A 12,474-nucleotide genomic window follows, 5' to 3' on the forward strand; every position below is an offset into this window, starting at 1 on the left:
AAAGATATAAACTGAGCACCATGGGTGTACAGGGAATGAAGTGGGGCTGTCTTTTTTCAGATGCTCATACACTATGCTGATGCACAGATTATACAATGTGTACATTGCTCCTAATGTGTCAAACATTTTCCCTCCTGATAACCTGCCTCCCTTGGTCTCATATGAGCAACTATAAGTGTAGATTTTACGATAATTTTCTATTGAGCATTAACTTCAATTTGGAGTCTCCTCTATTTGTTAATCTACCAGTAACAGTTCTCCACAAAAGACTTTCTTTGAACTTCACGTTTCCTCAAAGATATAAAGGCTCCCTTCAACTTCTGGCCACAATTTCCATTTGGCTGAATGCCCAATAATCAACATTTTACTGTACTCTGTTATCTCAATAGACATTTTTATGTGAATACATTCAATGGAAAACATTTTGTGCTACGTATAATGATATAAATGACAAGAAGAAAATAGAGGACTGCACATAATTATGTCCTTTGTACAGCAAGTATTAAATCGCCATGTGTTTTCTATATCTAGCTGTGATGAATTAGCATTGATCCACAAAAATTTATCTAGTTACCCTTGGAATAAATTTGCAAATTTCTGATTAAAATAAATGTACGGCCTATGATCCCAGAATAGAGGAATACTGGCTAGAACATTTGGAAACAGTGAAATTATAGTAAAAGAAACAATGAGTAAAAGGCAGTAAAGTACTGAGCCAGGTTTATCATCTACAAGTGGCCTTTTTCTTATTTTTGTAGTAACATCTCTAACTCAAGAGTAGTACTGACTTTCAAGTATCCATTCTAATAAAAAATCAAGATGGTAAAAAATAATGGGAAGATTTTTAATTAGTTTTTAATTAAAATTTTTAAAAATTTAATTACAATTTTAATTCCTCTAATGGATAACCATATTATCAACTTCTACCCACACTTTGATATTCCTTTCATCCCTGATATTGTTCATTTGAGTTTTCTTTCTCCATTTTTTCCTCCTTTTTTAAATTAATTAATTACTGTATTTACTTTTGGGTGCGTCGGGTCTCCGCCGCTGCGCGCGGGCCTCCCCCCCCACAGCTGCAGCGAGCAGGGGCCACTCCTTCGTTGCAGTGTGCAGGCTCCTCACTGTGGCGGCCTCTCCCGCTGTGGAGCACGGGCTCTAGGCACGCAGGCTTCAGCAGTTGTGGCACGGGGGCTCAGTAGCTGCGGCTTATGGACTCTAGAGCGCAGTCTCAGTAGTTGTGGCACACGGGCTTAGTTGCTCCGCGGCATGTGGGATCTTCCCGGACCAGGGCTCGAACCCATGTCCCCTATATTGACTGCAGGATTCTTAACCACTGCGCCACCAGGGAAGCCCTGAGTTTTCTTTCTCTCTTATTAGGGCTTGCTATGGTATAGCAATTTTATTAATTTTTTCAAAGAACCACCTTTAGTTTCATTTACTTTCTCTACTTTTTATCCATTTTCTATTTTATTGACTTCCATTCTTATTTCCTTCCCTCTACTTTTTTTTTTTTTTTTTTTTTTTTTTTTTTTTTTTACGCCACCAGGGAAGCCCTCCCTCTACTTTTTATTTTTTGGTTAAGGCAGAAACTTAGATCATCGATTTTAAATCCTTTTTCTTTTGTATATAAGCATATAAAGATGTAAATTTCCAAGCACTGAATTAGCTCATCCTATATTCTGATATGTTATGCTTTAATTATCAGTTAAAATGATTTCTAAATTTCCTATGATTTTCTTTTTGATCGTGGCTTATTTAAAATACGTTTAATTTCCAAATATTTATGGATTTGTGAGATATACTGACATATCCAGATATACATGTATAATATATATCCCAGATATACATTCCAGAGTTCTATTTAAAGGTGGTTGTAATCAGAGAATATATTCTATAGAATCTCAAGCCTTTTAAACACATTCAGACTTGTTTTATGGCCCAATATATGGTCATCTTGGTGAATGTTCCGTGGGCATATAAAAAGAACGTATATTCTTCAGGTACAGGCATACTTTGTTTTATTGTGTTTCATAGATATTGCGTTTTTTACAAATTGAAGGTTTGTGGAAAACCTGTGTCAAGTGAGTTTACTTGGTGCCATTTTTCCAACAGCACTTGCTCACTTCGTGTCGCTGTCACTAACAATTCTCGCAATATTTCAAAATTTCTCATTATTATTATATTATGATACCATTGTCATGGTATCTGTGATCAGTGATCTCTGATGTTACTATTGCAAAATGATTATGACTCCCTGAAGGCTCAGATGATGGTTAGCATTTTTTAGCAATAAAAAATTATTTTTAAATTAAGGTATGTATAGTTTTTTTTAGACATAATGCTATTACACACTTAACAGACTACAGTATAGTTTAGACATAACTTTTCTATGCACTGGGAAACCAAAAGAATTGTGTGACTCACTTTATTGTGGTGGTCTGGAACTGACTCCACAATACCTCTGAGGTATGCTGTATCAGATGTAGTGTTTTATACATGCCAAACAGGTTAAGTTGATTGACAGTGTTCTTCAAATCTTTTATGTACTTACTGGATTTTTGTTTTTTGGTCTAGTTGTTTTATCAATTATTGAGAGAGGTGTGACAAAATCTTTATTCTGGATTTATTTCTCTAGTTAGTTCTGTCAATTTTTTCTTCAAAATTTTGAAGTTCTTCTATCAGGTGTATTCATAGGACTATATGTCTTCTTGATGAATAAATGCTTTTAGGATCATGAAATCTCTCTGGTAATATTCTTCATCCTGAAGTCTACTTCATTTAATAATAATACAGCCATATCAGGGTATTGTTTTGCTTGGCTTAGTGCTGGTATACCTTTTCCTGTACTTTTACTTTTAACCTGTCTGTGTCTCTAAACTCAAAATGTGTCTCCTGTAAACAGCATATAGTTGAATATTACTTTTTTGTAATTATTGAGATGGTTTGCTTTATGGCTTGTTATCATCTATTTCTTTTCTATTTTTTTATTCCTCTTTTCTTCCCTTTCACCTTTTAAAAAAATTAATCAAGTGTTTCTTGGTATGCCATTTTATTTCCTTTAATGGACCTTCACCTATAATATTTCATTTTAGTTTTTTAGTGACAGCTCTAAGGATTACAATACGCATCCTTAAATGTCACAATTATAAGAGAGTTGAGCCACTTTCATCACTTTCGGATCTCTTTCAAGAGAACCTGCATAGCTGATTGGCAGCCACAGCTAACCATGTACCTTTGAATCTACCCATTGGGTTCTCTTTGCTTTCTCTCAAAGACTGGGCACTCTTGCCCAACACAGGACTTCTCTAACAGACAACCTTTGCTGGGAAACTCTCCATCAGTCTGGGCGAGACTTTCTCAGAACTGTGCTGCAGTGTGAGACTCTTCCTACCCAGTCCTTTCGCCCCTCTCCTTGAGCAGGTGTTAAGCCTGCATCATGAGAAGGCTCTTCCCATCTGTGTGTCTTCCCTGTCTGACCTTCACAGGTGCTTCCCCAATAAACCTCCTGCATATCTAATTCCATCTTGATGTCTGTTTCTTAGAGAGCCCAAACCAACACAGATGGTATGAGTAGTGGGGTGTTAGGACCAGCCCACACTCACTTGGCTGGCAAGAATCTCCCCATCCTTAGCAGAATGTGGGACATATATAGTCACTGGCAGAAGATGGTGGTCCAATTCGTAAAGACTTCTCCAGGGGTGTCCTAGGCAAATGTCCTGGTGGAGGGAGACACCCTTGCCAGTTTGATGTATAACGCACTTGAAAGGTAAGGGAAGAACAATACCTACAAGGACAATGAAGTTCTCTAGTTTTTACTACTGATGACTTACAGAGAGACAATGAGAAAATAAGGGTAGTTAACAAAAGCAAAAGGTTAAATCTGAGAGACAGAGGGTCTCTTTGGTAATGTATAAAGAGGCCTGCACCTCCTGAAGTGGAAAAGAGGACAAAACTGAGGAGCAGTGTCAGAGTTGACAGGCTTGCAGAGCTCAGAGACATTTAAATGCTCAGTCACTGTGGGTCTATTATGTTAATGTCAGGGCACTAGCTGGGAAAACCTGGGATACTGATGTGCAGGACAGGAGGATCTCGATGGACGCTCCTGAGGATTTTGGTTCTGCAGGTCCCTGAACCCTCAGAGCTTGCAGAGTAGGGTATCTCATCCCTCTGTAATAAGAGCTGGCACTTCCCACGTGCAGGATGACATTGCAGAAGCTGGTCCCCACACTCTCTCCTCAGGAGTTGCCCCCACTTCTCCCCTGGTTATCAAGATAATAATCAGTGTTAAATCCCAGCTGGGCCTGATACAGAATGAAAGCGATTACATTTGGAAGAAGCTTCAAGAATTAAACAGCATGTCCTAGCAAGAGCCAGAGGAATATCTCTGGGACTACGATTGATCAAAGGGGCAGAAACATAAGACTGCATAAGCAAGAATTCATTGACATGGAGGCACCTTCTCAGGACAAGGGATTGAACATCCTGTCAAGGACCCCATGAGATGAGGCAAAGATGCTGCTAGAGTGGCTCCTAGAAGTTGCCCTGGCATATGGTAGGGGAAGGAATAAAAAGGCCAAGGGAAGTTGGAATGCTAGAATTAAAAGAAAAAAAAAATATATATATATAAAATATGAGGCCAAAATACCTACCAGATGCTTGTATTCCATGCGAGGGAGGGAACCACAGTCATCAGGTGTGTGCTGGTAAGAGGGGCAGCAGCTTCACCCAGAAGTGCAGTAGTGGCTCTCGTCTGCATGCCAGGACTGATGGTGGGAGAGGTGGTCAAAGAGCTGGGCTCCTTAATAGCCATGCATGGGGACGAGCCTCCCCTTCTCCAGTAAGAGGCCTGCCAGTGACATTTCACTGCTAGAACCAAGGGGGCTACAATTATTGTAATGACCAGCCACGTAAGAGGGGCACTGAAGCTGACTTGACCTGTAGGGTATAGAGCATGGCGCCCCTAAGGGGCAAAATAGGCAGGTGATCAACAAAAGTGCTGCTTAACATCTACAATTATAAGAAGGAAGAATGGAGAAGCAGTGGCTAAGGACAATTGTCCCGATTAAAAAAGAAAAGTCACAATCCCTCATCCAGTTCCCCAACCTGAGCCAATTTTCAGATCCACAGTACATTGACTGAAGAAGTAACCTAGTCCATAGGAGGAAGGACTCTGCATCACTGTAGGAAATGTATATTGTAATGATTCCTCTCTTCCTCCCCCAAAAGGACTATGGCCACTTATTTGGGTGAGTGTACATTGGGGAGAAAGAATAATCAGACATATTGAGGACTGCTGGAAACAGAAACCCAAAGCGTCATTAGGTCTTCCATATTAAAGCAAGGACTTACAGAGAACAGAAAACAAATGGAGTCCTGTCTAACATTCAGCTTATACCGAGTTCACTAGTTCTGTGGATCCACCCAGTAGTCATTTCCCTAGTTTTCAAGTGTACAATACGGATTGATATAATGGAAGTTGGATCTCCTCACTACCACCACCACATTGAATCCGTGGCTTGTGGGATAGGAGCTATCATAGTGAGAAGGCCAAGTGGAAGCCTTTGAAACTGTCCTCCCTCTGGTGAAGATAGTAAATCTAAAACAATACTGACTAGATATGACAACAAAAGCACAAGGAACAAAAGAAAAGAGAAACTGAACATCATCAAAACTTAAAACTTTTGTGCTTCAAAGGATACCATCAATAAATTCAAAAGACAACCCACAGAATGAGAGAAAATTTTTGCAAATCATGTATCTGACAAGGGACTTGTATCTAGAAATATAAAGAACTATGACAACTCAATAACAAAAAGACAAATAACCCAATTATAAAATGGGCAAAGGATCTGACTAGACATTTCTCTAAAGAAAATATACAACTGGAAAATAAGCTCATGAAAAGATGCACAACATCATTAGCCATCAGGGAAATGCAGATCAAAACCACAATGAGATACCATTTCACACCCACTAGGAGGGCTGTGATAAGAAGTCAGATAATAACAAGTGTTGTCAAGGATGTGGAGAAGTGAGAACTCTCATATTCTGTTGGTGGGAATGTCAAACGGTAAAGCCACTTTGGAAAACATTTTGGCAGTTTCTCATTCGATGCAGCAATCCCACTCCTAGGTGTATATACGCCCCAAATGAAAATATATGTCCACACAAAAACTTGCATCCAAATGTTCATAGCACCATTATTCATAATAGTTAAAAAGTGGCAACAACTCAGATGTCCAACTGATGCCTGAATAGAGCGTGGTTAACCATATAATGGAATATTATTTGGCAATAAAAAGAAATTAAGTACTGATACGTGCTACAACATGGTTGAACCTTGAAAACATTACACTTAGTGAAAGAAGCCAGATACAAAGGACCACATATTATATGGTATCATTTATACGAAATGTCCAAAATAGGCAATTCTCTTTAAGAGGCTGAAAGTAGATTGGAGGTTGCCTGGGAAGAGGGGCAGATCCTGGGGGGAAATGAGGAGTGACAGATGGTGGGTCTGGGGTTTATTTTTGGGGTGATGAAAATGTTCTAAAATTGATTTTGGTGATGGTTGAACAACTCTGTGAATATACAAAAAACCACTGAATTGTACACTTTGAGTGGGTGAATTGTATGTTATGTTAATTATATCTTAATAAAGCTGTTTTACAAACAACAAAAATACTGCAGCATAGTGGGAATGTCATAGATTTGTACCACCATTAAAGACCTAAAGGATATAAAAGTGGTTCCTATAATATGCTCATTTAATTCTCCAGTCTGGTCCCTACAGAAACCAGATAATAGCCTCAATCACCTGCTGGCTCCTGGATACAAGGAGTCCAAGTGCCCTGGCAGCAGGTATAGACTGTGGTTCAATGGAACCCTTGATATGTCCCTCAGAAAGAGTGTGCTCCCTCTGGGGACTTGGACCTCTAACTCAGCAGAGCCCACAGTTCTAGGGACAGGAAGCACACAGTCCTCCAGTGGGTCTTTGGAAATGATGGTAAGTGGGGCCCCTCCTACTTCTATTCCTTTGTTCCTGGACCGTGTATTCTTTCCATTGTGAACACAGCCTCATATTAGGTCTTTGGTTTAAATGATTAAACTGGCATCCCATCTTTACGGAGTACTGCCTCCATATTGGTGCTTCAGTTGTGCCTTCAGTAGGCCATTCCAGTGCTCTATGAGGCTGCCTGCTTCTGGATGGCGTGGTAAATACCGTGACCAACGGATCCCATGGTCATGGGCCCATTCCTGCACCTCCTTCTCTGTGAACTGGGTCCCCTGGAAGGATGAAATGTTGCATGGATTCCATCCCTATGAACACAAATTCTGTAAGCCCCCAGATAATTGTGCTGGCTGAGGTTCTGCAGACAGGAAAGGCAAACCCACATCCACAGGTAATTTGAGGAAAAATTTCTGGCCCTTTCAGAATGGAAGGCACCCAATTTAATAAACTTACCACAGAATGGCTATGATCATGAGAGCGAATGGTCTGCAGTTTTAATTTTCTTATAAAGTCTTTGGTCTGGTTTTGGTATCAGAGTAATGCTGGCCTCATGAATACATTGGGAAATGTTCCTTCCTCTTCTAGTTTCAGTAAGACATTGCATAGAATTGGAATTATTTATTCATTAAATGCATGGTAGAATTCAACCAGTGGAACTACCTGGGCTCAAAGCCTTCTTCGTTGGATGGTTTTTAACTTCAAATGCAAACTCTTTAGGAGATAAACTTTTCAGGTAATTTATTTCCCATTAACGTTTTGATGGGATATGTCTTTAAAGGAATTGGTCCATTTCATCTAAGTTATTGAATTTATGGGCACAGAATTGTTCATAATATCCCTTATTTTCCATTTAATGTTTGTTGGTTCTGTAATGATGCTACTTTCTAGTTTCTTCAGGTGGAACCTTAGATTAATGTTTCAGGATCTTTCTTCTTTTCTAATATAATTTAATGCTATATATTTTTCTCTAAGCATTGCTTTAGCTGCATCCTACAAATTTTGATTTTTTTTTTTTTTACTGAAGTACAGTTGATTTACAATGTTGTGTTAGTTTCTGGTGTACAGCAAAGTGATTCAGAGATATATATATATTTTTTTTCTTTTTCATATTCTTTTACATTATGGTTTATTACAGGATACTAAATATAGTTCCCTGTGCTATGTAGTAGGACCTTGTTCTTTATCTGTTTTATATATAGTAGTTTGTATCTGCTAATCCCAAACTCCTAATTTATCCCTTCTCCACCCTCTTTCCCCCTTGGTAACCATAAGTTTGTTTTCTATGTCTTTGAATCTGTTTCTATTTCGTAAATAAGTTTGTTTGTGTCATATTTTAGATTCCACATATAAATGATACCATATGGTATTTGTCTTTCTCTTTCTGACTTACTTCACTTAGTACGATAATCTCTAGGTCCATCCATGTTGCTGCAAATGGCATTACTTCATTCTCTTTTATGGCTGAGTAGTATTCCATTGTGTATGTATATATATAACATCTTCTTTATCCATTTGATGCTGTATTTTTATTTCATTCTATTAAAATATCTTCTAATTCCCCTTGACAATTCTTATTTGACTCATGGATTACTTAGAAGTGTGTTGTTTAACTTCCAAATATTTGAGGATTTTTCAGATATTTTTGTGTTACTAATTTGTACTTTAATTCCATTATAATCAGAGACCATACTTTGCATGATTTAAATTCTTTTAATATTGTTGAGGTTTGGGTTTTGGCTCAGCATACTCAGTAAATATTCCATGTGCAATTTTAAAAACCATGTGTTCTGCTGCTGTTGGGTGGAAAGTCTATAAATGTCAATTAAATAAAACTGATTTGATCGTGTTGTTCAGGACTTCTGTATCTTTACTGAATTTTTTGTCTACTTATCCTACCAATTACTGAGAGAAGAGTATTTAGTTTTCCAAGTATAATTCTCGTATTTTTCCTCAGCTTAGAATACATTTATCACACTGTCATTCCTGAAGGATATTTTTGTTAGATATAGAATTTGGAGTTGACTATTCTTTTTTCTTTGCTACTTTAATTACACTGTTTCATCACAGTTTCTGATGAGAAATCCATAGTTATATGAATCATTGTTTCCATATACATGTCATTGTCAGTTTGAGGGCCCTCCTGGGAACCTGAAATAAGTGCTGACTGGAGTTTGCTCTTATGGGATAGTGAGGCGAGGTGAGGAGGAAGGCAGGAATGTGACTGGAGGGTGTATAAGAAGAAATGTATCCACTTGTTGGTAGGCCTTCATCATCTCTTGCCTGGATCAGTGTATTTAACAAAAGACTGGGGACCTCCCTGGTGGCGCAGTGGTTAAGAATCCGCCTGCCAATGCAGGGGACATGGGTTCGATCCCTGGTCCGGGAAGGTCCTACGTGCTGTGGAGCAATTAAGCCCATGCACCACAACTACTGAGCCTGCATGCCATAACTACTGAAGCCCACGTGCCTAGAGCCCGTGCTTCACAACAGGAGAAGCCACCACAATGAGAAGCCTGTGCACTGCAACAAAGAGTAGCCCCCGCTCACCGCAACCAGAGAAAGCCTGTGTGCAGCAACAAACACCCAACACAGCCAAAAATAAACAAATAAATAAACAAATGACTGGAGAGACACAAATATTGCATCATCTTTAAAATCAAAATCTGCAAAATTCGAATAAGACTGTTCTCTAAATCAGAATTAAATTAGAATAAGATAATTCCAGGTTTACAATTATCCTTTACCTCTTCATTACCTTACATATGTTTTTCATAATAAGATAAATGGTTCCAGGGCCATGTCAAAATGGGGATACCTAGATTTAAGTCCTTTAAATTTTTACAAATTCTTATAAGATACATTTAAGAATACTGTAAGTGAGAACTTATCATTTTAACCTACTGAGAAAAATCTTTGTTGTTATAATGAAATAAAATGCATACTTACTCTGAATAATATTTCTTCATTCCATTTTGGATTCAAAGTCTAAAAGACAATAAACGTATTATAACTAACTTTTTAGTATTTTGTCATATAAAAATAAAACAAGTATATTTTTGAAAATTTTGAATACTGCTAAGTCTAACCTTTTTAATGGTTTTCGTTTGCACACTTGTAAAAACTCCATTCACTGGGTCATATAAGGTCACTCTCACATAAGGATCACTGTTAAAATTTTTAAAAAAAAGTTAATTGTTGCTTATTCCCAAACTCAGGTTACTCGAACTATAAAAATCACAGAATTTTCCTTGTTAATTTCTACAATTACTTCCTACACTTAAAAGTAAGGGTTCCTTAGGCAGGGGTAAGTAATTATAGCAATCTTTGCATTTTGTTAAAAAGCTGAAATACTGTGTTAGTGACATAGACAAAGAATTAGAAAGAAAACCTTTTAATCACAATTTAATGATTTCCAACCTTTTAAGATTTTTGAAATTTTGTTTTATCTTTATTACATGTCTTCCTCTTTTGGGTTAAGAAGGTTGATTCAATGATTCTCAAGAATAGCTTTGCAAGACCTCAGGTTGTTCCAAGTTATCTCATGGGTATAAACTCTTTTTACAAAATAAAGGCAAAGTGCTTCAGTTCAAAATAATTATATGACATGTAACCCCTTGTACAAAGAGACATGGAGAAGGAAAACCTTGTGATATTTAGGTTTGCAAAGCAAAAGACTTTAGACATTTTACTTGTCCATGGTCAAATTTCTCCCATTTCTCTTGGGGATCCCAAGTACCCACCATTCACCACAAACTCCTCCTCCCATTTCCTTATACAACCTCACCTTTTACTTTAATTGACAAAAATCAAAGTCATTGTAATACTCCCAACATCCTGGTATTTATCAGAGCCCATCTTACTCCTAACCTCAGTGATGCAGGTATTTTACCCAATCGCCCTTGTCCAGTTTCCTCCCACTTCCTCTGGAACCTTACCTCATCTATTTTGACTTCTCCCTTTTATATCTCCAGCTTTTCTTTGACCTAGGTTTTTCCAGACATAGAAATGTTATTAAACTCCCCCAACTCCTTGACTCTCCTTCCTGCCTCCAGCAAAGCAAACTAGATTTCTTTTCTTTCTGTCTCAAACTTTCCAAGAGAATAATCTGTAATAATAATAACAATTAACATTTATATAGCAATTACTCTGTGCCAGGCGCTGTTCTAAACAGTTTATATATATTAAATTTTGGAATCCTCATAATGACCTATGAGGTAGGTATGATTATTATCTCTATTTTACACAGAGAGGTAAGTCAACTCATCCCAGATCACACAGCTAGGAAGCGGAAAAGCCAAGAACTGAAACTCAAGCACCTGGCTCCAGAGGCCCTGCGCTTAACCGTGATGGCATACGACCTCCCTTTCCTCATTTCCTCAACTCCCAGTGCTCTTCACAGTCCTATAATCTGGTTTCCACCTCTTTCCTTCAGATCCATTCCTTGAAAAGTCACCAATCTTGCTAAAACAATAGACACTTTCTAGGCACTTATTTTACTGGTCCTCTGTAGGTTTGATAATACTGACCATTTCCTCTTTGAAACTCATCTCGTTTAGCTTTCATGACACAAGTCCCTTCTGGTTCTCCCTTTTCTTCTCTCTACATATTTCCTTCACAGTCTCATCCATGGTTTTAACAACTAACTATATCCTCTCAAATATAAAACATAAATATAAATATATATTCCTGATCTCGCCACCCAGCTAGATATTTCCACCTGGAAAGTCCACAGACAATGTCTGTTCAAGAGTTTTGCCTATTTTTAATTGGCCATTTTACCATATTATTATTGAGTTGTAAGAGGTCTTTATACACTATGAATTAAAGGCCTTTGTCAGATATATGTTTTGAAAACATTTTCTCCCAATCTGTGGCTTGCCTCTTCCCTTCCTTAACTGTGTCTTTCAAACAACAAAAGTTTTTAATTCTGATGAAGTCTGTTTCAACATTTTTCTTTCTAAATTTTAGGTTCATATCTTTTGAGTCCCATTCAAGAAATCTTCGTGTAATTCAGTAGAGCAAATATTTTCTCCTATGTCTTCTTCTAGAAGTTTATTAATTTTAGCTCTTATTTTCTATATTATGTGTGATAAGGAAAGAGCTTCATTTTGTTCCATATAGATAACCAGTTGTTCTAGTATCATGTACTTAAAAGACTATCCTTTCTGCTGAATTACCTTAATGCTTAAAGCAACTGACCATGTACATGTATATGTGTATGTGTGTGGGGGTGTGTGTATCCTTCTACACTCTTTATTCTAGTCCACTGAACAATATATCTGTTCTCAGGCCAATGCTACTTTGTCTTGATTACCTATAGCTGTATAGAAAGTCTTGAAATTATGTAGCATAAGTTTTCCACCTATGTTCTTCTTTTTCAAAATTGTTTTGGCTATTCTATGTCTTTTGAGTTTCCATAACAATACTGGAATCACTTATCCATTTCTCCAAAAAAAAAA

At 37.6% G+C, this 12,474-nt stretch overlaps 1 protein-coding gene across 1 annotated transcript in view; it reads right to left on the reverse strand.

The window, feature by feature from the left end:
* The window catches only part of NEDD4 (NEDD4 E3 ubiquitin protein ligase), a 141,532-nt gene that overhangs the window by 109,990 nt on the left and 19,068 nt on the right, over window positions 1-12,474 (reverse strand). The window contains exons 3-4 of the mRNA XM_024767820.1: window positions 10,102-10,180; window positions 9,962-10,000 (exon numbers count right to left, since the gene is read on the reverse strand). Coding sequence (XP_024623588.1) covers window positions 9,962-10,000; window positions 10,102-10,180 — 118 coding nt within the window. The remainder of the gene's footprint in view (window positions 1-9,961; window positions 10,001-10,101; window positions 10,181-12,474) is intronic.

The sequence above is a fragment of the Neophocaena asiaeorientalis genome, unplaced genomic scaffold (assembly GCF_003031525.2).
Source record: "Neophocaena asiaeorientalis asiaeorientalis breed wild unplaced genomic scaffold, Neophocaena_asiaeorientalis_V1.1 scaffold71, whole genome shotgun sequence".
NCBI classification, from domain to species: domain Eukaryota; kingdom Metazoa; phylum Chordata; class Mammalia; order Artiodactyla; family Phocoenidae; genus Neophocaena; species Neophocaena asiaeorientalis.